Source organism: Rissa tridactyla, chromosome 7 (genome assembly GCF_028500815.1).
Source record: "Rissa tridactyla isolate bRisTri1 chromosome 7, bRisTri1.patW.cur.20221130, whole genome shotgun sequence".
Taxonomy (NCBI): domain Eukaryota; kingdom Metazoa; phylum Chordata; class Aves; order Charadriiformes; family Laridae; genus Rissa; species Rissa tridactyla.
The window spans coordinates 12556667-12581256 of NC_071472.1; the positions used below are offsets into that span (position 1 = coordinate 12556667).

Consider the following 24590-nt stretch of genomic DNA (forward strand, 5'->3'; position numbering starts at 1 on the left):
TCATCTAGTTCAGCCTACCCAATAATATTTCTCTAAGTAATTTCTGCACTAAAGCACTACTTTGCTACTCACAGTACAGGCAAGCATATAAAGATTGGCCTGAATTGAAAATAATTTCAAATATTTCTGAATCTAAAACCAGTTAAACCTTCCCACAGCTGTAAATATGACTACCATGAGATTAAATGAATTATTGTTTGTGACATGTTCCAATAGCATGGTTGATTTGAATAACTATAACACCTATACAGGAATACTTTGCTACCATTGCCTCATTTCCTGAGAGAATGGAAGCCTCAAATCTCCTTAATGGGTATTGTGTAAAAAATCTCCCAAGAAAATCCCTTATCATCTGCTAAAGAGAAAAGCTGATGTTTTGGTTTCTATTTGCTCATAAGATAAATCTCATTACCAATTGTCAATCTTCAAAAGAGGATTAGAGCTTTCAGTGCAAGATTATTGTTTCTTGGGCATCACTGCCTGTCAGTGGACCAGCTAAGGTTTATACCTAAACCACTTCTTCTTTGCTGTGTAGATTTAAGAACATAAACCAAAATACCCTTCTGGGTCAGGCCCCATCTCCTCTGGTGGAGAAGCTATATGGACTTCTTAAATCACGCACTCACCAAGTTGTCTGCATGTTCTTGTGGAGAACTGAAGGTTTCTCTTGAGAGAATAGGAATACCTAAGATCAGGATTCTGCTCCTTGCTGGTGTAGACAAAAAACTGAAAGAAAGAGACAAAGCACACTTGGGACTTGATTTCGTTTTTGAACACAGAGCTGTCTTTTGACTGGGAGACTGGACAGAGACTCATGAGACGTGTGGATTCCATTCCAGACTTAGATTTTTAGGAACTTGCTTGTTTATGCCTTGATTTTCCATGGTAAGAAAAATGGGTTCCCCGGCTCTCGTTCTTTCACTGCTTTGTCTGTATTTATTGCAGCTCTGTTACACAGTGTAGCCCTTAGCTGAAGTCCTTAGGCACTACCATAATGTTGCTCTAACACGCTGCATCTCAGAGTAGCTAAGAACTGGGACATGCGCATGGCCTATGTAATTACTGTGCTAAATTGAAACATAAAGAAACTGCTACCTAAGGTCACGGATATTAGTGTTTAGAGTTTGAGGGGCTCCTGGTTTGCCTATACTGCTGCAGCTTTCTTGCTCCCGTTGTGAATAGTTTAAAGTTCTTTCCCTCTTTAAAAACTCATTTTCACATAATATGAAGATCAGAAGTGAGAAAAGCTTTCTCCCATAGTCAGCTCAGTCAGTCTTGAATACTTTGCTCGATGCTAGGCAAAGTTCTAGCACTTCACTTTTCCCCTACATTTCTGCTTGATTTTAATGACCTCTTGTGATGTATTTAGCCAGGTTTTCAATTCCGTCTGTTCCAGTAATGGCCATAAAATGTTCACTTAACTTAGTAATGGGTTCCTACGAGTCGTGTCTGGGTTCCTGCTGTCCTCACACACAAAGCACAGGATTTGCATTGACCTGAGAGCAGGTGCATAATTGACCCAAGTAACTCTTTGCCTGAGCTATTCCTCAGGTCACACAGGCAGACTTGAATTATCTGAATACTTGGTCCATCAGCCATCGAAACACAACAATACCAGGAGTTACGATGAATGTATAAAATGTAACGGCATCTGTTCCATACCCTTTCTGCTTACTGTTGCCATGGGGAGCCATAACTTTGAATTTCCTGTCTTTTTTTCTTTATTTGACTTTTTCATCGTGGTAATGCCATTTCTTTGGCACAGAGTAAATGGGAGGAATGTTTATCTAATATTTTTTATTCCAGGAATTCAGACTAGCTCCTTCTTTGAAAATGTGGGGTTTTTTTCCTTCTTAAGGGTGCTGTTAACTGGAATATATTTAGTTGAGTTTTAGGGGGGAAAAAAGCTAGATTCTGATCACTCAATCTTTAAATAATATACCTAGAGCTGAAAATGTAGTCCATGTTTTCTATGTGGTACACAGAAGAGTTGCTTTTTATTGAAAGAGAATAAACTGCAAAGTTTTAAAATCCAGTCTGTTTAGGTTTCTCTCTCCTCATCTTTACCTCCAGATTGGCTTTCACCTTTCTGCTTGCCCTGTCCTGTGATGCCGCTGCTCTTGTGGGCGAGCACTTGGCTGTGAAGAAGGCAGTGTTCAGATACCCCAGAGCAGAGCAGGAGTGACTTTATTATTGCAGTGTTATATTCCCCTAGATAGAAGTTTTCTTGGGTTTCTTTTGAAAATATAGGTCCAAAGTTCCACATTTGTTTTCCTCGTGTTTGCTTTCAATTCCTTAAGCTAGGGTTTTGATAATTAAAATATAAAAAAGTCTTAACTGTGAGATGCAAAGAGTGCCATGTGTTTCATTGTAGTGTGAACCTACATATATACACACACACACACACACATATATGTAAGTATACATATATAAAAAGTAATTCTTGTCATAAAATTAGCAGCCTCCACCATAAAGGTCTGTTGAATCTTTTGCTGTGGTTTGTTTGGTCCCGTTAGCTCTAACAGCTCTAAAACCTAGTTGCTCTCATGCCTGGTGGCTCTGGTTGTCTGGTGTCTGCAGTCAGAGAGCAGTTATATCCCCTCTCTCCCTCTCAGCCTTTTTTCTCCAAAGACAAACTCTTGTAATGTCTTCTCACAACAAAGAAGAAACAAGCACAAGCTCTCATAGCAAGTTCTTCATTTTCATGTCGTCAAAGGAAACCTTTACATTTTGCACAGCTGCATTATCTTGGTGTCTGATATTTACTCTGTGATGAACTAATGTGATTCCTGATAATGAAGTGAAGTTTTTGACTGTAATCTCTAAGTGAATGATCATGCATTTTGTACACTTGAATGTCTCTGGTCCCATTTCTAATATGTCAGTCCTCAAGTGTCAGGTGCTAATACTCCTTTTTTTTTCTTATGTATCAAATACTACATCTGCTTCTCTTATTAGCAACGTCTGTCATTACTAAGCTTGGTGCCAGATGTGATAAGAAAAAAATGTCCTGAGACTAATCATTGAGTAACCCTACTAGTAACTTTCATCCAGCCTAATACTTCCTCATCCAAAACCATCTCTTGCCATTTCACTGGAAACCAGCTCTTTGCCCAGCTTTGTATTCCCCGTCTGTCTGAGTCATTAGCTTCCAACACAGCACTTTGTCAAATGCTCTGTGGAAAAACTAAGGCCAGTGAGAGCTACTGTATTTTTTCTGTTTAGAAAAACTTGGATGCTCTCAAGGCTATTAATCCAAGCCCAGCATTTCCTGCTCTACAAGTTCTGTGTCATGATCCCTGACCGAATAATTATTAAAAGTATCTGTTACCAGAGCTGAAATTGCAGTTGGCAGTTTTGCACAGATCTGGGATGGAGGTTGTCCTTCTGACTTCAGCACATCACACTTAAGTTTTGCTTCCAACTTAGTCATGTTTTCCCTTTATAACCCTAGGCCTATGCTCCCTCTTCCCTTTTGCCTCTATTGTGGCAGTAGTGATTATCTGAAGAGAAATAATCTGTTCCTTCAGTTCTAGAGTAATGTAGATTTTTAAGTTTCTATTATTGTCAGGTGTCATGGGGTGACTTAAACAGCGTGGCTTCTGTCCTTATTCAGTATTTTTCTCATTCATTTGGATATGTGTTTCTAATGGACTTAATACCTTAGCATGAAAGAAATACAGGAATTCTCCAAGGAAATCTTTGCCTTTCCTCCATTACTGACTTTGCATCTTCATTCTTTATCTGAAAGTCTCTGTTTCCAGATAAACAGCGAATTATTAGCTAGAATTACTAATAATATTACCCAGATCTTTACTGATTCCCAAACTTAACCCCGAGGCATTGTATTGAACTACCCGGCATTACTTAGTACAATGTCTTTATCCTTCTACAGAGTGGTTTTGTTTTATTCTTGTAATACTTTTTTTTTTTTTAATTTTACCCTGCAGACTGTAGCGTTCCTAACACACAGCTCTGTACCTCCAAAACTTTTATATCTATCCTTCTGCATTTTATTCAAAACCTCTGTGCCAGTTATTGCTGCTATTCTATCACCTCCCTGCTATTCTTACAGTACTCAGTTTAATTACTGTTGCAGTATCCGGTAGTCCCTGTCCTTGTGCTGCCCAAGTTTCTGGAATTTGTACAGGACCATGTCACTTGGTTGTTGTCACTTGGCAACTTTCTGCTCTTCTCTGGGATCAGGTGCTGCACTAATTCGTAGAATCGTCCCAACTATTCTTCTTATCACTTCTAATCATCGATAAAAGCTTTAGTCTGAGAAGGGTGGAAAAGTATGTGTTTGGAGGAGTGGGAAACAGACCTTACAGTGAATAGGATTTTAAAAGCACGTTAGGTTTGCAACTAGTTTTATTGTCCTCAAAATTGTCAGAAATCTGCGGAAATGCTTTGCTTTGAACACAAGTGGAAACAAAATGTGACTGTTAACAGATGAGCAATACTGCTGACTAAACACGCTGTGCTGCGTGCACAAAGTCGGCAAACTGAAAAAAATGTTTATTTTTTTTCTAATGTCTTTCAATTGCAGTAAACATGGGTGTTTCTTTTAACAATAGCAGGTACACAACAGTTTCAGAAAGGATTGTTGATGGTGGCCTTAAAACAGCTCAACAAAACTTTGGCTGTAACTCCTAAGAAAACAATTCTCATTCTTTTCTAAACAGTGTCCTGGAACTCCATCCAGCTGAAGAAACAAAATGGTCCTTTAAAAGTTGTGCATGTGACTGTCCTAAAACACAATCAATCTAATGTGATGATTCCTTAATTTAACAAATTTAATCACAGCTCGGCAGGGTTCCACTCTTGTAGATTTATGAAGGCAATGGTTTGGAGCATGTAGCACTGCAAGAAGCATCATTCACTTGTCAATAGGACTTCAAGATAATTTAAAGAATAATATGTAGCTGAATCTGAAATAGCTGATCCATGCTCAGATTTGGCTGCTTTGTTGCACTGAGAGCGATCAATACATTGGAAAATCCTATCACCCACTAAAGAAGTAACAGGCATACTTGATGCAATTGATAAGTATAAGAAAATCCCAGCTATTTCTGCAGTTTTTCTATAGCATTACTGTAGCTCAGTGTGTGGGAACTGGTGGTGGGAACACAATAAAACCGCTGGGAATAAGATTTACAGTCTCTTTGCGAGTCCAGATCTGAGAAGTTCCCACAACAGCTCTCTGAAGCTTAGCCACTTTAAAGCTGAAAAACTCATTGCTGTCAGAAACTTTTGCACCTGCTCCTGTTGTTGGTAGTACCTGTAATGAGTAGGACGGAAAAGTATCATCTCTTCCTTTTCTTTATTCTTCTTTCCAGTCTTGTTATGCCTTAGGTAGCCCTGTGTGCAAGTTGTCCTCATGCTGTCACTTGGCCAGGAAAAAACAGAGAGGGATCCTCATAAATTTCCACAGAGGGGCTGTGATCCTTCTAATTCTTCATTTTGAGAGTTTGTTGTTATCACCACCCACTGAACAAGTGATTTTTCAGAAAATAAATTACCTCAACTTTTGAAAATATCAGGTTTAAAAAAATATTTTTGAATAAGTATTGATGTTAGCAACAAGGTCCTATTTTTCGAGATAATATAGTAGCACAGTTTGTAATGTGGGAAAGAAAAAATCCACTATGCTTGTATGTATGTGTTTTAACCTGATTGGAAATATTGCTGAAACATAGTTCACAACACAGTGAAAACCTTCTACAGGGACTGCGGGGAAATACTGCCAGAGTTCATGTAGCCATGGAAAATTTATGGCACCTGACCTCGTGCTTAGAAATGATCTCAGAACTTTTGGTTGAAAACCCTTCACTAAGCTGTAATAAAATGGATTGACAGTGTCACTTCTATTATTGAAAACTATATATTTGCTTGGAGATATTGAAACAGTATTTTCTACCAGTTTTCTGGGATCATATCACAGAAAAAAGAAGCATAAGTATGAAAAAGATTGCATAACTGAAAAAACATGAGAAAGTGCTACAAATGATGGGAGAGACCATAAAGAGCAGTGACTTTTAAAAAACAAAACCTCAAACCAACTCAAATCTGACCGTCAGTGTTGCATCACATTAGTGTATTTTTAGAAACATTTAAAACGCAGCTCTCCTGGAGGTTATCCAGCGGCTCTGCAATGATTGCTCCTGTGAAATTCAGCTGGTGCCAAGTGATGGAGTTTATAGCTCTTGCAGATGAGAGTGGTGGGTTCGATGCTGGGAAGGAGGTGATGTGGGAAGCACTTGCTGTGCTGGGGGCGTGCAATGTGGGAGCATGTATGGTTCTCCCCAGCAAACGTCCCGGGGAGCTGATAGCTCCCTTAAGTTTGCACCCACTGAGTTTCCTTGAGATCCTACACTTGTCGTCCTGGCTGGGTGGAAAAAGAAGATCTTAGCTGGCAGCTGCTACTTACTGTCACAGGGCCAGTCGGGTGTCCGGCACAGGGCTCCTGTCGCAAGTGGCACCATGTCCCCAGCTAGTGGCCGTGAAGCCTGCAGCGTTACATTCCCAGGAAGGCTTAGTGCCTGCGTGGTGAGCTTGTGGTCTCATGGGAAATGTTGTCATCGTAGCTGTCTCTTCTTTGCAAGAAAAGAGATGATGATTTCCCATGCTTGTCAATCAGGCAGCTTCCCCCAGCACTGAATTTTAGCAGGCTTTTTAAAATTTCTTTAAAAAAAGGTAATATAAGGCAACATAACACTTGACATTTAACTCTGGTTTGCATGGAAATAACACCAGGTATTTTGCAAACTCCTGACAGGCACAAGTTACCATGAGTAGTGGCGAATCAAAATAAATAGGTAGGGAAAGCAGACTCCAGGCAAAAAAAGATGTGGACCTACCTGTATTGTCATACAACACTTCAACAAAAATTCTGGAGTTTAAAACAACGGATGCTTTCTTTTTAAATTATTCAGTTGTCTGAACTCTTTCTGTAATCCAAAATTAACTATTATGTCTCATTTTTTCAGTAATCTCATGGAATCGGCAGTTCTCTTGAAAAAGTTTCATCTCTCAAGTAATAAACAGCCAAGTTGTAGCTACCCCTGCCGCCCAAATTTTCAAGCTCTCCCAGGTTTGCCTCTTCTAAGCAAGAATGTAATAATAGCCACCCCTCTGCCTTCTGAGTCAGTACAGGTGAATCGCACAGTCCTCACTGATCTCCTTGCTAAAGGAGATTAAAGGGTTTGTTCTTGTGCAACAAACTCCTGTCTTTCCGCAGAACACATTCCATGTGGAAATCTGCCTGGTTTTTAGCTAAAGAATACATTCAAAATAAGGAACTAATCAGCCTGTTATTTAGCCTAGTTACGTGCTGCACTTCTGTGCTCTTGTAACTGGCAGTGAGCTTGAATGAAACCTTCCTGACAGATCCTGTGCAAACTTTGCAGTAAGCTCCAACTACAATCAGGAGTTAAAACCAGCTCTAATAACAAAACCAAAGATTTTTTCCAAGCTTCAGGAAAGTGAATGTAAATGATAAAATTTGCAGCTAGCATTAGGGTAGAGGGGACCATTTTGTCACATTCTGCAATACTATTAAAAGATACACAGTTAAGGTGTTTACAAGGTTTACATGCTTTCTTTAACATGTCTGCGAAGATGCTCTTGCAAGTGTAGAAAATTATTTGCTTGTACCTACAGAGAAAGGTGTCCTTTATTCCCGTAGCTTCAAGGAGCTTCAAGGCTCCCGTTCTTCAACAAGATCACTCTGTCTGTCATTTCTCTTGCGGATGCACCAGCCTTATTTTTGTTTTTTGAGGACCCTCTGTGTAGTATCTCAGCTTGGAACTGCAGTTTCCTCTCTGAAATTATTCTGTCTGATTCAGTTTACTAAAAAAGAAAATAGATGTCTCAATTTTGGAACGCTCCATGTGTTTACACAGATTATGGTGGTTATTCAAAACAAACAAAGAAGTAAAATGGTGTGCCTCACTTAGGGACAAGTGTTCTAAAAAAATGAGAAGGAAAAGAAATGGTGGACTGGGACTACTTCTGATCAGCACCACTTCATAAAGTTCAAGGCGCAAAGCCACCTTCTGGAGTGAGAGATGCTCGGAGAATGACTGCCATGTAAACGTTTCAAAAATTTACTCTGCATTTCTCTCTCGTTTGTATTTCAGAAAGACGAGAAAGCCACAATAGCCAAGATGAACCGTCAGCGTGCTAATTCCATCAGCCATAACCCGCCACACTGGGGCGTTGACCGGCCCTTTTATAACCACCTTGGAGCTCACCAGGTCTCCAAGGAGATGAAGAGAATGGTAATGTCTTGCTTTATGGACATTAATTTCTTTTCTTCTTAATACAGCATTGTATATCCCTCCTTGCCTTGTCTGAAGGTTTTTGCAGCCCTGAGGGCGTTTTCCAAATGGGAGTGGTAAATTCTACTTTGACTCCAGAAATAATAAAAATTGGTACATCTGGAGGTGAGTGATTGTGAGATGAGGCGCAAGGTTGTTTGAGAGGGGAAGGGAGACTGAACGGCACAAAGGCGGCTCTTTTGTCTGACTTGTCTCATGTTCTCATCCAGGCTGTGTGAGAAGACGTGATTATCTACAAAAATTGCTCAGCAACCCAAGCATTCAAACAGCAGCTGACATACATTTCTACTAGATCATTACAGACTTCAGCACCTGCAGGGGTTTCTTGCTTGCATTATAACAGCCAGATGCTGTTCACCTTCTATAAGCTACGTGCCCATATATACTCATGGGTCCCCGGGAATTATGCCGCTGTGATTAACTCTTGAGAATACATTCTCAAGTACATGGATTAATTGGCCTAAGATAATAGGCATCTTCATTTCTTGCTTATACCCTTCAGTCCTTCTAAATTAAAATGAACAAGAGCTAGTTACCAGGGCAGTTGGACTGAGAGCACTTTTATGGCTTATTTTACATAAAGTTGTAGATGATATCTTTGTTTCCTGCAATAAAGATGAAGAAAAGAGAGTTTCTATTATAACAGCTATTTTGTAACATTAACAAAAATATTTAGCACCTCTATAATTGCATGCATAATCAGAGTGCTCTATAACCTTATTAACGCTGTTTTGACCCTTCATACACAGTCAAAAGTGTGGATTTGTTGCCCACTTTGTTGCCTATAGTCAAAGTTCTGCTCCAGATCACCAAAGCCTTAAAGTATTCAAAGAACTTTTTAACATGAGATTCACTCCCACAGCTTAAAAATTTTGCCATAGCTATAAGCAACTGCATATGGTGTCTCCTAATGGGAAATGCTGTCACATTTATTAATAGTTGGTGCTAATATTATTCAATCATAATATTATTTTACAGTGCTCAACTGAATTTCTTAATCTCCATAGTAATGTTTCTTTCATTTCTCAGATCTCCAAATGAGGGCTTCTGACATAAGCATACAGATCACTGGAACTGTGCATTTTTATGTGGGCTTTTCAATAGGGTGTGCTCAATAGGCATGACATTCTTAGAAGAGCCTAATAACACTAGCACGTAATTATAAGTTTCTTTGAATAGCTTTTAAGGGGTTCTTGCAGCCTCCTGTTCAGAAACAAGGTGTACGCATGCCAAATGGTATTATGCTTCTTGGTGTTAATTACAGTTTGCCGTGTCTAGTTGGTTGTTCAGTTGGAAAAACATAATTATTTATTGAAATATCAAGCTGAGTCCTAAAAACTTCACTGCCCCTTGCTTGTAGGAGGAAAAGCTTCTCTGTTGGTTCCCCCCCCCGCCCCGGCCCCTTATCTTGAACCTTCCCTGTAATGGTATTTACCTTTTTATAAATTCAGCAGCTCAGAAAATCTTTTCCACTCAGTCTGCTTCTGTACTGCCTCCTGTATTAAGCTCTTTTTAGAGAGGCTGATGTTGTCTGTATTACATGCATCAGGCTATTTTTTGAAAACCAATTTAAACCCGATTCAGATGTATTATTTTCAGCTAGACTTTTTGTTGTTCTTGGGGACTATTTTTTAAAATGTATTATTCACAGTATTTCCTACTGCTTTATGTTTGAGATGCATTAGTCAAAATGAAAACATGCTGCTGTCTGTGGCCTAGAGACCGTTTTAATATCTGCTAGATCAACATTTTATTGATTAGATCATCGGAACGATTTCTCCATCTCCTGTCTCAACTCTTTCTCTCTGTGTTAACTTCTAATTTAAATACTCATTTCTTTGTACCACCCAGCTTTGCACAGCACTTTATTTGTCTGTAATCTCCAGCATTGTGTTAGATGGATGCTGTGTGTGCTCAGGCGCGTGTACAGTGCACACCGGCTGCAAACTGCCTGCTTAGAAACACAAAATACAGACAGACAGAAGGGGAGCAGAACTACAAAGGCTTTTTTCAGCGCTCCTCTGGGATGACATGTCATTGATCTTGGTAAGCCGCACCAGCTTTCAAAGCTCCTGAAAACGTGCTCTTTGTTCTACATCACCCACCTTTCCCCCAGCCCTCTTGCATGTAGCCTTTTTTCTTGGAAGCTAGGAACACGTAAGGTTGGATTAGTCAAAGTAGTGTGCCAAAGGCAAGCATTGCAACAATTCCTTTCTCTTGAAAACCTGGAGCTCCTTAGCCCTGTAATTTCGAAACAGGTGTTTATAAGGGTAATTGTGAGATAGTCCCCAGGCAGGAGCCAGGTGATGTTGCAGTGATGTGCAGTTACATTATATTGATATGTAGATATGAACACATTTGTGTGTAGGGAGTAATATGGATGGTTATAAAGGACACAGTTTTTTGTCACAAACTTAGAACGTTTTGCATTATGAAGACAACCGTATTCCCAGAGAATGAGAGACATTATTTTTTTTGTGGTACTACTTACAATTCCCCGAAAGAGAATATTAAAGTTCCCTGAATTGCATTTTTTGGAGGGAACTGTTACAGTTAATAGAAAACAGAATTATTTTAGCCATTTTTCTTTCCTTTGGATGCTGGCTCTGGTAGCTGTGTCTATTCTTAGGATATATTAGCAGTAGTCCTGGATGAGACAGACTTTTCCCACCACTCCTCTTTTGTCGTGGCATTTCAACACGCTGCCATGTCTGGGCACATGGGCAGTGCATCACGCCAAGGTGCGGGTCCGGCAGGGTTTGTGTGGGACAGCACGGGAAGGTCGTTGGTCCCTGCTTCACTCCATGTTGTGGCTTGGAGCTTAACCTCTGCTGGGTCCATCTGACTTTCCTCAATGCTCCTAGGCTAAGTTATCCCCCTGGGCACACAGGAGTTCTTTCAGGCATTTGCACACACATATAAAAAAGATAAAATATCCTACATGTGTCCATGGAGCAGTAATCTAAAATGTCCTGGAAAACTGGAATTACTTTCCTACTCTTTCCCTATGAACTGCAACTGTGCCGACTCATCCTGACCTGCTCAATAGCCCCTCCATCTTCCTCATGTACTGGTCTGCTTTCCAGACCACCTCCAATCCTTCTTTTTCCCCTCCCATTGCTTAGCGTTGGCCTTTTGTGCCGTGCATAGCTTCCAAGGAGGCAGCAAGCAGGAGCCACCAATATTGCCCGTTGCTGACCCTGACCTCTATTAGCTGGTGGAGCTGTTGCCCAGAGAAAGCCGGTCCTGAGGACTGCGCTGAGTTGGGCTGAGAGGTCGGTGGCTGCCCCTAAAAACCTGGTAAATTTGCAGGAGAGGAAGATCAGGTAGAAGTGGCATGGGAGGGCAAAGAGTCTTGCTCTGGGCTGGCAACATCTGCCGGAGCCCTGGCCCTGGGAGCCCGTGTTGGACGGGGTGATGCTGCGGGTGGGGGGCTGCCTCCCTCGCCCTGGACTGGGGGAGAGGCCTGGGCAGGATCAGCTTTGTGGCTGTACACAGAGTATGAAAAGAGCCAGAGCACAGCAGAAGAGCAGCACAGCTGCATTCTATTTTTGTTGCTTTTGACCGCATGTTTTCTTGTTTCCTAAACAAAAGCAGTCAGTCCAGGACCAGTGACTATGTGTCTCTGGAAATGCAGACTTTTGTACTGCTCGTGGTGGACGCAAAGGAGCAGCATTGCCCCAAGTCTCTGTGCACCAGCCTTGTCTTCCCCACTGTCTCTCTCCTCCAGTTTTTAATTGCACAAGGGTCAAAAATAAACGGACTTGAAAGTATTTCAGAGTACAGGTATAATTATAGCTATAACAATATTTATAAACCACTAAGAAATACTTTGCTTTTCCCAGTATAGATTTCAGAGTGCTTTTATAAATATTGATGGATTTTAGCCTTCTGGAAATAATACTCATGTCTCAGTTTTCATCAGCAAAACAAAACTACTATTAAAAAAAAAAACAATTTGGGGATTGTAGTTGAATGTAAACTGAAAGAGGTACATTCTAAACGGCGATAAAAAGGCAAATGTTGATATCTTCCAAAATGACGGGGCTGTTCTAGATGAAAAATGATTCTCTTGCATCTTTTGCCCCGCTTAGCATTATTGAAGTCATAGTTGGAAAACCACATCCAGTTAGGGATTACAATCCTTTAGGAGAATGTGGATGAATTGGACATAGTCCAGTGGAGAAAATTACAAATTAGGAGAGATTCAACAGTGTGACCTGTGAAGAAGTGTTAAAGTATTTTAGTTTGTTTAGTCTAGAAGGGAGAAGATTTGATAGAAAAAAAAGTCTTCAAATATATGAAGGTTTGTAAGGACAAAAGATAATGATTAATCATTCTCCATGACTGCAAAGGGCAGGATTAAAAGTAATCATCTTAACTTGCTGTGAGGAAGATCTAAGTTAAAAAAAATCTTGGATGCAAGGAATAGACTGTATAAGGAGCTTGTGGAATTCCTGATTTTCATGAAAACATGTTATTTATTTTATTCAGGATTTTCAGTCTAGAGGAGCATCACAAAATCCTTTGCAAATAATGTTAAAAATCTATATTAGGAGAATCTATAGGGAATAAAGAATATAAGATTTATATGAGATAGATGTAAAGATTTTACGAAGTTTCCAATCTAGGCTGCACAGAGCTTGTGGCATCGATCTCCCCTCTTTGTCTAGCCCTTGTTTAAAAACTTCAAAAGATGGAAATCCCACAGTCTTGCTGGGCATCCGTTTCAACAGTTTGATTATTTTTCTTGATGTTTTGCTTCAGATTCCCTCACTTCAGTTTTAAAGCACAGTGTGGTGTGAGGTATTCACAGTAGACAGAGGACAATTCAATTTCACCCCTTTTACAGTTATCTTCCCTGTATTTGAAGACTATTACCATATCTCTGCTCAGCTCCGATTCCCTCATTAAGTTTGTTCCCTGGTTGGTGCTTTCCAGGCCGGTGGTTGTTCTTGTTCCCCTCTGAGCACTTGCCGTTTCGTGGATAAGAGGCAGTGCCCGCACTGAAGCCAGCACTCCTACTGAGGTTTTATTAATGCTGCCCAGAAGACATGGGTCATTTTTGAGGTCTCACAACCAGACTTGAAACAGCCTAGTGCTGTCTGGCTTAAAAAAGAAAAAAAAAAAAAGCATTAGTTGCATCATGAGATCTACTCAGCTGTGGAAAGTCCTGCTGTTGGATCTTAAGGCTGCCATACAGCTATTATATTTATTTTACAGTGGTTACTATGACTGAGAAGCTTAGCTTGTTCCACTGGTACATGCTTTGTCGAAGGTTTGCTTCAGAAACAGGTACCTCTGAGTTCTTATAATCAAATGTGAGCAGAGTGGCTAACAGGATTACTGAGCCCTGTTGTAGGTGCCTGGCAGATTTCCTTTTATCTTTTCAGCTGCTGGAAAGGTTTAACATTAGGAAGTTTAGGAACAGAAAGAGGAAACCCTGAAGATCTGCAATACTGATTTCCGTCTGACCGTACTTCTGTCATGAGTCTGAGTCTAACTAGTGAAGCATTTAATTTGCAATGAAATTGCGTATGACGCCGGTGTTGTTAGTTACAAAGTAAAACCCGAAATAAAATCAAATAGGGATTATACTCATATAGGAAATATGACTGCATGCAGATGTTAAAAATGTGAGACAAGGTTATAAAAATGCATCCTGCATATGCCTGGTGCAATAAAGAACAAGCTCGTCTTTCAGGTAGGCACTGCCTGATTCCTTGCAGTGCTGCTCAGAGCTCTGCACAGTCTTCTACACGGTATTTGATTGCTTGTTGTTTAATTTCTAATGAAGCAACAGTCATCTACAAGCCTGGTCATTCAACCATAAAATGTAATTCTTTGTTGTGTTCACCCTGTCCTAAATCAAACAATTCTCTGCATGTTGCATGGCAAACACAGCTTACTTCCTCCTTTTGTGTTTCCAAGTTGCCCTTACAATAGATTTTCTTGTTACTCGGAAATCAAAATTGGGGAACAGGTGCATCAGAGGAACAAACGCTATAGCTGGTTCTGTGCCAACTCTCCTGCTTAAACATCAGAAATGATTAAAAAATCAAAATAAAACTCAGTAGGGCAAGTTTTCCTCAGTCAATAGTGCAGCCTCATCAAAGAGAAGTGGATTTGAGTCCATGAATGAGGCACCCAGAGTTCACCCTCCTTCTAAAGGTTTCATTTGACTGGAGGTCACCATTATCCTCTTTTCCAGCAATCATCTGCTAAATCTGGTAATAGCAACATTGACGTCAGCGGAGCTGGACAGGGGCACCCAGTGGAGAAGAATTTGACCCACTATTTTTTCACTGCTATTGTAGTATGCAAAATCCCCTGAACTCGTAATCAAGCAGGGAGAAACCCTCGAGCAATCCTTTCTGCTGTAATCACCATGTGTTGCTATAGACCTGGGAGGAAATTGTTAGTCTAGTCTGGGCTTTGTATAGCCAATTTGGTTCAGATAGCTCACAAACAGCAAGGGGAGGAATCCTATCCTGCAGTTATCCTACCTAATTGCTTTGGTGCTTGTGAGAAGAGGATTTGCCTGATTCACATGTTCCATGTGATCTCATATAAATGAGTGGGAGCCATGTAAAATATTGTACGTTGCTCAAATTGCCAGAGGCTTCATGCGGTTTTGTATCCTCATCTGTAAACCTAACTTTTACTCTAGTTGATCAGGTCTCGCAATCATCCGTGATTAAATTCTTTAAAAGAGGGATAAGAGTCAGTGAGATGCAACAGCTGATCTGCAGCTGCTTTTGTGAAACATAGGTAGAGTTTAATATCTGCTTGGAAGTCTTCCACTGATAATGTTTCCACCATTCAACACCCTTTTTTTTCCCCTAGAGTAAATGGTAGTCATATGGGAAAAGGTGGTTTGGATGGAGACACTGCTAAAAAGCGTCAGGCAGTTTCTAAGTGGGACTAAATTAAGCCTCCAGAAATAAAGATACCAATTCCCCTTTATTTGCAGAAACATTTCCTCTGATGTTGGTGGCAGTGTTGCACAGGTGGACATCAGAGGTGGAGATTCCGACACTTACCAGTATGATTTCCAAAGCTTCCTAAAGCGGACAGTAAGCTTTAATGACAAAAGGATTTGGGTCAGCAGGTTTGGGTCTGGTTTTCAGAGAGGGTGAGCAGCTCTGGCCAGCGCCAGTGGGCAATTTCAATTAAGGCTGGTTAGGCTTGGATTCAATCTGTCTGCATCTGATTAGAAGGCTGTTTGACAGTAGTTTCTGTAGAAGTTTGTTGTGTTTATCATGATTTGGAGTGTAGAGATGAAGGGACAGAGATTAAGGAGCCAGGAACCGATTCAGAGCATTTCTAGGACTACCTATTTTTATGTCTTCTCCTGTTTTGCAAGTTCTGGTAACTGTTCGTAAGTGAGGCACAGAGTCACACAGCTTTTCACTTGAAAGTGTGGCCTTTGAACTGAAGAGATATGGATTCTGGGTTCACAGAAAACTGGAAAGTGTGAGCAACCTGCACTTCTCAGAGGTGTGAATTCACAGCCAGAAGTTAATTAAAAGTAAGGGGGGAAACCTGTTTCGAAAGCAACCATTATGTTCTGTAGATATAAAACTGATGGGCCAAATAAATTCATGGGTGCGGCCAGGTCCAGTCTACCAACCGGGGGCTGCATACCAAATTATTTGGAGTAGAACAAAGTAGAGGGTTTCACCATCTGCCACCAGTGCAGAGGAATGAAAGTCTATTTATCAAGTGGGGTGGGCTGCAGAAAGGGAGCACTTCAGCTTTCCTTTTTGGAGCTCATTAGTCTGTGTTCCAGCTATAGCAGACACACTCATCATATAATCTGTTTCATAAACTGGTTTTCTGCCAGTTTGTTGTTCTGCACTTAGATGCTTGTTAAATATCCTTCCTATCAGGCTTAGTATTTTCTGTGCCAGTTCTTTCTGGACTCTGTTACAGAAATTGTGTTATTTCTGGCTTGAGTGCTTTGAAGTCCTTCAGTTTTGTTTCTGCTTTTACACCTGACAGCATCTATCTCCGTAGCCTTGTGTTGTTGACCACAGAGACAAAGGCAGAATGTATACTACTGCTGAAAACAGATGTGAATAATTAGTTTTGTGCTGGGGCCAAACGAGGTTTGTTTTTAACTACATCCACTCTCAACCTGTCACTCCTTTTCCGTTTTCCATGGTCACTGTCTCTGTGAAGCACCTTCGCCTTGCAAGTTGGCCTGATCTCTTACAAAGCTCATTTTGTCCCTAAGTCTAAAGTTCTTTCGATTTTTGCTTGAACATCATGTAAGTCCCATTTCAGCTTTGTTCTAGAGATGAAAAAAGGGCAAGAAAAATTAGTTTCTCTGTCATTTTTGATCTTACGATCTTTGCTGTATTTGCCAGTGAAGATTTAAGGTGGAATCCATGCTTCCCAGCCACGTTGCCATTAAGAAGGTCACAGAGCTCATCAGCCCCTCTGCTGTCTTATTTTTGGAGCTAAATGAAAAGTTAAAAGGATGTAAAGTCTATTCCACTTTTCTTTGCATATTTACAATATGTTAATAACTGCAGCTAATGTTCTCAAAGTTAGAATTATTATTTCTAACAGTTCTTGATTTGAAGCATTATGGTATAGCAGTTAGCTTGTCATGGCTTTGACAAACACTTTATCATTCTATTTAAGGAATCCGTTTTAATCTTCAAAGAAAAGGGCTTAGTTAATTTAGAAGTCAAGCAGAGAATGGCAGTCATAGGAGCTTTTAGCACAATAGATATTCATGAAATATCCCCCAGAAAATAGTAAGCCTTAGGGACAGATGCAGTAATATAACATTCCCTTTTTTTTTCCTCCTGCACATGTCTACTCCCACTGAGGATGGTCATTAAAAGTAAGCGCTTGTAAATTCAGAGGCACCTGACCTGCCATAAAAAATATGTTTTTTTAGGAATCTCATGTAGAAAAGAAGAAAGAGCAGGACTGTTCTTTGGTAGGTACTAGTGCCTTTAAGGGAGCTGGTTCGGCTAACTTTGGGTTAATATTCCTGAAGTAAAAGAGAGAACCATCTTAGTCTCAGAGCAATTATTAAATATTATTACCTTTATGTATGCAATCTGATGGCAGAATAATGCAGCCTCCTGGGGGAAGGGGAAAAACTCCTGTATCAGGGATATTTAAAATGAGACTGAATAAAAATTTCATGAGGTCCTATATGCAGCAGTCCATTAGGACTGCACTGCGATAAGACCTACCTCATGCCTTATATTCCCTTCTAGAGAAAAGGAATTTGGGCCTTAACAAGGGCTACTACATCATCAGGATTACGGAGCTGTTCTTGAACTCCTGTGAACTCCTGTCTGTCTGATTCTTGTAGCCATCACCGCTTTTGCCATTTTCATCCCTGCTGACAATTCCCAGCCTTTTCTTCACAGCACCCTAGAAAGCCATCAGCACAGCTTCAGTCTGCTGGGCACACACCCGTAAGCGGTCAAGAGGGGATTTATATACTGAACTCCAGGAACTGGCTGTTTCTCTTCCTATCCCCTTACCCCTCCCCTCCTAAACGATAGGCATCTCATTTTTAGCAGCTATTTTTTCTGGGCATTCAAGTTTTTGTATGTGTGTGCGCAGAAATGCCAATTTTGACATATCTTTGTGCAGCTCAGAACCTGCTCTATAGCCGAGCAGGCTGGGTACAGCCCCCGCCCAGCTGCCCAGTCCCCGGCGGCGAGCACGGGCAGGTGACAGCAGGGATGCTGGAGAGTGGCTTTGTACACATGCTGGCAGCAGCAGCAGCCCCCCTTATTTCACTTTCCTGCTTGAGCTTGGAAATTTGTCTCCTAGATCATGAGTGTTAGGAGTGAAGGCAAATCCATGTAGACCATATTTCTGCAAGATCGATTGTACTTAGTGTATATCCATTGCAATTCGCACGAGCAGCCTTATGCTGAGCCAAAGGGCTTTAGTTAGAGCAAAGCATCTGAGTCCACAAGAAACTACACTACTTGCCAGCTGCAGAGAAGAAAAAAGACCAACGTATCATTAGTGCCCAAGCCTCGTGCAAGTGGAAGGAAATAACTTAAGTGCAGATTTTTCAAAGGACCAAGCATGCCCACCAAGTAGGAGGAAGTTGAAAACATGTTAACCAAAACCCAGGGGGAGATTTCCCTCCCAACCCCAAATAGGGTGAGCAGCGTGACCCTGTGTGTGTGATCATCTCCTCCACTTAAAAGGCTTCTTGGTATGCGATTGAGACATGGGCGCTTTAGTGGATAGGGAAGAAAATCTCTGGTCACAGCTAGATCCTAGAGATATATTTGCCCTGTATCCTGGCAAGGTCTTTCAGTGCAAATAAGAAAGATCTGTAATAAACGACCATTTTTTTAAGAAGCTGTGTATGGGGTGTTTTTCCTAAAATAATCCTGCAGACCTTTCTCCATAACAATTCCATTTTTGGCAATTCTGCTTGAAGAATCTTTCATATGAAATGGGAACATTTGAAGTGAATCATTTAATTTGCTTAACTTAAAGAGGTTCCTACTACATTTAATTTTAAGCTGATTCTCTCTAATTAAAGTTCAAGTCACTCTTAAATATTTGGCCTTGTTAAATGAAGATCCGGGAAAGGAAATGTAATAATGTTTTCCTTTTTTGCTTTACCTGGAATATACCTTTTTTGAGTTTTTAATTTTGAAACTCCAATTTAATTTGAGCTACCAGCATGAATAATTTCCAGGGTTTCAAGCACAATTTAGTATTTTAAATTGAAAAGCTAGATCAATTAATTCTGTATTATTTTAGAGACTTTCCTTATAACAGTTTTGCTGGGGGAGAGAAGCAGGAGAGAACCAAATTCCACGTTGATCACATGATCACCCATATAAATGACCAGTTAAATATGCAGCCTACGTATTTTTCCATGCTTGAAATATTGGGGAATTTTTTGAGGATATGCTTGCTGAGATGTTTTTGGTAACTCGACCTGGTTGGGCTGTATCTTCAAATATGTGCACCTAGAAGGCAGGAGTGAGAGATCTGTGTTTAGTTTCAGGATTTCAGTAGGATGAATGGTTACACAGCCTTCTGTGAAAATCAGACCATTTTAGGGGACTCTCCGGGTGCAGTCAGTCATCCAGTTCCCATGTGGATAAGCTTGAAAATGTGAACTTGGTGTCTATCTAATAAGGAAATACTAGCGTTTTTCTCATTGGTTCTCTCTCCTGTTATTTCTTGGATGGTAGCTATTCATGTTCATGCGATTCTTTTTTTTTTCAGCCTAACTGACTATGACACCAGACAAATTAGTGAGCATTTTGTCTCCCTGATTAGTCAGTGAGCTTTCGGTTTTGGCACTGTGTTGTAGCATTGCTTAGAGGATAAATAAATAAATCAATCAGATATTCCTGACAACTATAAAATGATTAAGGAAAAAAAAAAAGCCACACAACAAGAAGTTGAATGATCACTTCATCACTCCTTACTGTGAAATCAAAAAGTACATGGTTTTTTTGGCTCGGATAACTGGATATGCTAACTTTGAATCATCATTACTGTTTCCTTCTTCCCACTGGATCTGCTGGTGGCTGTTACATGGGACTGAGAGAAAGCCTCAATCTGAATTTCCGATGTGCTAAGTTGGAGTTGCAATTTCTTGTTTGAAGTATGTTTTTAGTCTGAAACAGAGTATGTAAAAATGAAAATTGCGCTCTCAGTGAATCCCAGTCCTGGCTGTTGACCTGAGTCAACAGTGGGTCAAAAACCCACTTTTTTCCCCTTGCAAAGCTGATGCTGTTCAGGGCTTGTGTTGGCTTTACTTCTGCCTCTCGCCGTATCGCCACATAGCTAACTAGTTGCAAGGGCAAAATCTGTTCTGGTTTAGTATCTGGTCAACGTTCTTGTTTCTGATGGTGTTGGAAAAGGTGGCTGTGGGAGGTCTTTTGCCAAAAGATTTTTACTTTTTTACGGTCAGGACAGATCAGTTTGCTGTCCCCAGCAGGTCCAGCAGCTGGAATATCCTCACGTGCTCTAAGCGTTTTTGGCCTGAGGTCTCTGGGAGGAAAACAAAAGGAATTCTTCCTATCTTCCAGCTACATTTGCTTTATGTTTTGGAACACAGGGTACAAACCCTGTGCCTGTGTATTTGACCCTGCTTGTCAAATATACAAATTTTCTTGACTTCAGTTAAATTTAAGCCAAGATGTCAGAGGGCAGATTTTGTCTCAGCCCATGCAAAATGGCCATTTTGAGGCAATTTGGTCTTTTAGGTATGTTAATGCTAAACATCTAGAACTATGCCTCTGTACATATGTTTCTCTGATGCCTTCTAGCCGCTTAAACTGTGGATGACCCGTAAATACACTTACTCAGTTTAGGTGGCCCTGGAGGAATTGTGAACATTTGGGCTATTACAAAAATTATAAATAATTCCTGAAATATTATTCAAGAAAACATGCTTTTTGTGTGCATGCAATGAGGGAGAGGAAGGAGACCCCTTGCGTTTTCTCCTGAAGAGATGAAAATCAAAATGCATCCAAGCCAATTAGCCAAGCCCCGACTTAAAGATGTGCAACCTTGTTGAATACAATAGCTGTCCCATGTTATCAGTCTGAGTTTTGTTTTAAGTAAAATATATCCTCAGTTATAATATCAGCATAATTTCCATTCTGTCATTTATTATGGTGACTGAAAAACAAGAGAGCTGAAATAAAGCATGCCAGCATTCAGCTGAAGCATTTCCTGCATCTTCACTTCCATAAATTTCTATCTGAAGGCATGTGTTTTTCTAAAACTGCTCTGTCTGCCTGATGACACGGTAGCACAAAATATTGCCGTGTGTTGGTACGGTTCTCCATCCACACCTAACAAACGAGCACCCTGAAAACTCCTCTTGAAATGCCGTTCTCAGGACACTTCATGTTCTCAAGGTCAGCCTGTTTCCTAACCCTTGTGTCCTTTTCCTTTCTTTCAGGGTTTTGAGGACCCCAAGGACAAGTAAGCAAATTTACTTCTGTCATACACTGTCATGTTTGCAGATTTGGGATTTTTTTCTCATATTAAAAAAAGACAAAAAATTAATGCCCGGCAGCCAAGAATAATGCCTGGACTCCCTGGAGGTTTCTCCGGGAGGGACAGCCAGTCGAGGGCACGGGATTGACTCATGTGCATTCAGAACTGCTGCTGCCCTCAAAACATTTATTTGTTTGTGTGGTTCTAACTTGCTTTTGTAATTAAAATGCTTTTGCTGCTCTTCTCCTTGTCCCCAATATTCTTTGCTATTTGCTGCTTTGCAAATATCCTAAGAACAAAATCTTCCTGCAAAATATGTCTGTGTTGAACGTCTCAGATAAGAAAAATTTATGTATGTGTTGGAATATATATATAGTTTCTGAGTTTATTTGTATATATTTTATATTACTCATTATTACATATTACTTCTTTCTATATAGAAAAGTGAACTCAGGAATGACAGCTTATTTGAAAAAGTAAATTCAAACTTCCATGCTTTAAAATACAGCCACATTACAGCAGCATTTTTTTTAAACTTTTTTTTTATATGGAACTTAAACCAACTGGTTAAAATAACAATTCAGCAAGCGTGATATTTTGAAAAATTGCTTTTGGAGGAAAAACCCAACTGTGTTCACTTTTTAACTTCTACAGCTGGAAATAACAAAAGCGTTTCCTGTGCTGAAGGTGTTTGTAATACTTTCACATTCAGTCCTACTGAATGGCATTAACTGAAAGCTTCCTCAGCGAGATAGGTGGCAGTAGGCGAGACTGATGCCTAAAATAGGTTGCTGTTGCTCCTTATCATGTTTCTCAGGCTGCTGGTCAGGACTAAGTGGACCTCTGTGAGCTGGGGCAGCTAAATGCTTCTGCGGGCCCCGAGCATCCAACTTTGGGAAAATTCACATTATGGTGGCTGAGCATTGACAGTGACTCCCTAAAATTGGAGAGATGTGATAAGTTTGAACATGGCAATATTAGGAATCATCCTCTCCTTCCCTTGCCCTTCGCTGCAATCTCAATTTCCATAACATTGTCTCTGTGCACCCTGGGATGTTTCACTGGTGGTACAAGGTGTCTCAGGGGAGTCACCAGGATTTCTTGTTGCATTCATGGCGGCAGGGAACTCAGTTGATTTTAGATATACTCTGGACAGAAAAGATCCACCAGATTACAAATAAATAATCCTTCAGGATACAGAAATTTTAAGTATCCCTCATGAAACAGGATCTCTTCTTATAGTTTGTGCAACAGAGCATAAAGTCATCTGCCTCAGTGTTGGTCCACAACAGGGTCAGTCAGCTGGTGAGGAACAGCATCTCCACTGTTGCTCCAAGGACTGTAGCGTCTCTCCTCTGTCTTACAGTTTGAAAAGGTTACTTGAGCTGTTATGGCCAGTAGGCTAAATGCTGGCAAGGATTACTGTGTATTTACCAGTGCTGATTCAGTGTGACCCCATCTTATAATATAGATTGCAGGATTTTTGCATTTCTGTTCAGCACCAAAAGAAGCTACTACTTGCCTCAGATTCTCTTGATCTGGAAATCTGTTTAATTCAATTACAAAGATTTGGCCAAAAAAAAAGTCTCTGGCAGAAAATGTTCATGGTGACATTGCTTAAAATGAGATACCTAAACCATGCCAAGCACTCCATCCGATGCCTTCCTGTGCAGAAACACTGAGCATCAATACTTTTCTCTGACAGTGAAGGAAGATGTAGGCACCACACATCTCTGAAAACAGGACCTGACGCTTACATGCCTAAATGCAGATTTAGTTACTGAATCTAGGCATGAAGCATTTAAAATTACAGCATACATGTAGTTTTGGCAGTGGTCACACTCTTCATTTGCAGAAAGTAATTAAATCCGCAGAACGTTTTTGGATTACTCTGAAGCCAGCATCTCTGGGTTAATTGCTAGCTTTCACATTTGCAAGCAGAGCGCAAAAGTTGCTCCAAGCTCTGTTCGTGCTGTTCCTGTCCCTTGCACCAATTTGCTGTTGGACGCACTTAGAGAAATCTCAGCGGTGCTTTTAAGAGGTGTTTCTGGAAGTTTCATGGTGGCCTGAAATCCTTGGGTTACCACCACCACCACACTATCAATATATCAATAAGCATTTCCACATATGGATTTCATTAGTCTATGGCAGTACCTCAGCTCTTGACTTACAGGCACTGCCTCCAGGGCACTCCTTAGCACAGGGAAATTTTGTATTTCAATTTCAAACTTACATCTATGCGAATGTACCCGAATTCGCTGTACAGTAATTAGTTCGGGTACAAGTGGCCTAAGCAGCAAGGTATACGCAGGGTGACGGAGCTTCCCTGCAGTCTGCATGAATGTGGCTGCATCACTGTGAATATCCCAGCAAATAATTTAAAACCTGCAGGGGTATTTCTACACAATCTGCAATCACAGAATTTATTGTAGTATTAGAGGTACCCTCAGCAGGATAATGACCTATTACAAAACTGGAGGCAGCCAAGGCCAAAGCCCGAGCAGACAGTTTCTTCTCTTCACGTCTTCCTGAGTGATGCCTTCTGACTGGAACTTGAAATTTAACAGTTCACCAAGATGCTGATCTGACTCTTTCCTTCCGTTTGTAGGAGAAAACGTATTGCATCTCTCGTACGTGGTATGAAATGACTAAATGTGAATGACCCAAATGTGTAAATAACTCGCAGGATCTTGGAAGACATTCTGTAAATACGAAGCCTAATGATTTCCTTGCTCGTTTTTATGAGCCCAGAAGACAGAATTGTGAGGACTCAATGAAAACAAGCAGCATCGTCTTGAATGCTCAAGCAGATGTGCTTCCTCTAAGGAAGCATCTAGAAGTAAATTGAATATCCTGTCCTTCTAGGGACAAAACCACTTTTAATTTCAAGGTGGAATAGATGAAGTTCAAGGAATTAAATAACTCTAGGGCCCCAAAATAAAAACCTCTTTTCCCTGACCCCACTGAAATATTAAGATTGGCTAAAATAGAGATAAGACCTTGAGACAAACTAGGTTTGCAATTGCCATATGGTCACTAAATAGATGCCGCTGGTGTGTTGCCATGACCCAGCTGAGGTGTAGATACATTCCAGTTGCTGGCTAGGGCAAAGGGAGGTGGAATAGAAACGAGTGGATGGACCTGATTTATTTTTCTCCTGGCAAGAGGGACACGGTAGAGTTGGGGTACAGAGTGCTTCTAAAAATCTGGTCCAGTTTTGCAAAAAGCTTTGGGAGGCCTTTTCTTTGGAAATGGGGCTTTTAACTTTCAAAACGG

At 40.6% G+C, this 24590-nt stretch overlaps 1 protein-coding gene across 1 annotated transcript in view; it reads left to right on the forward strand.

The window, feature by feature from the left end:
* Positions 1-24590, forward strand: part of ADCY5 (adenylate cyclase 5) — a 222157-nt gene that overhangs the window by 167373 nt on the left and 30194 nt on the right. Inside the window, exons 8-9 of the mRNA XM_054208141.1 lie at positions 8142-8282; positions 21277-21299. Of these exons, the coding sequence (XP_054064116.1) occupies positions 8142-8282; positions 21277-21299 (164 nt within the window). The remainder of the gene's footprint in view (positions 1-8141; positions 8283-21276; positions 21300-24590) is intronic.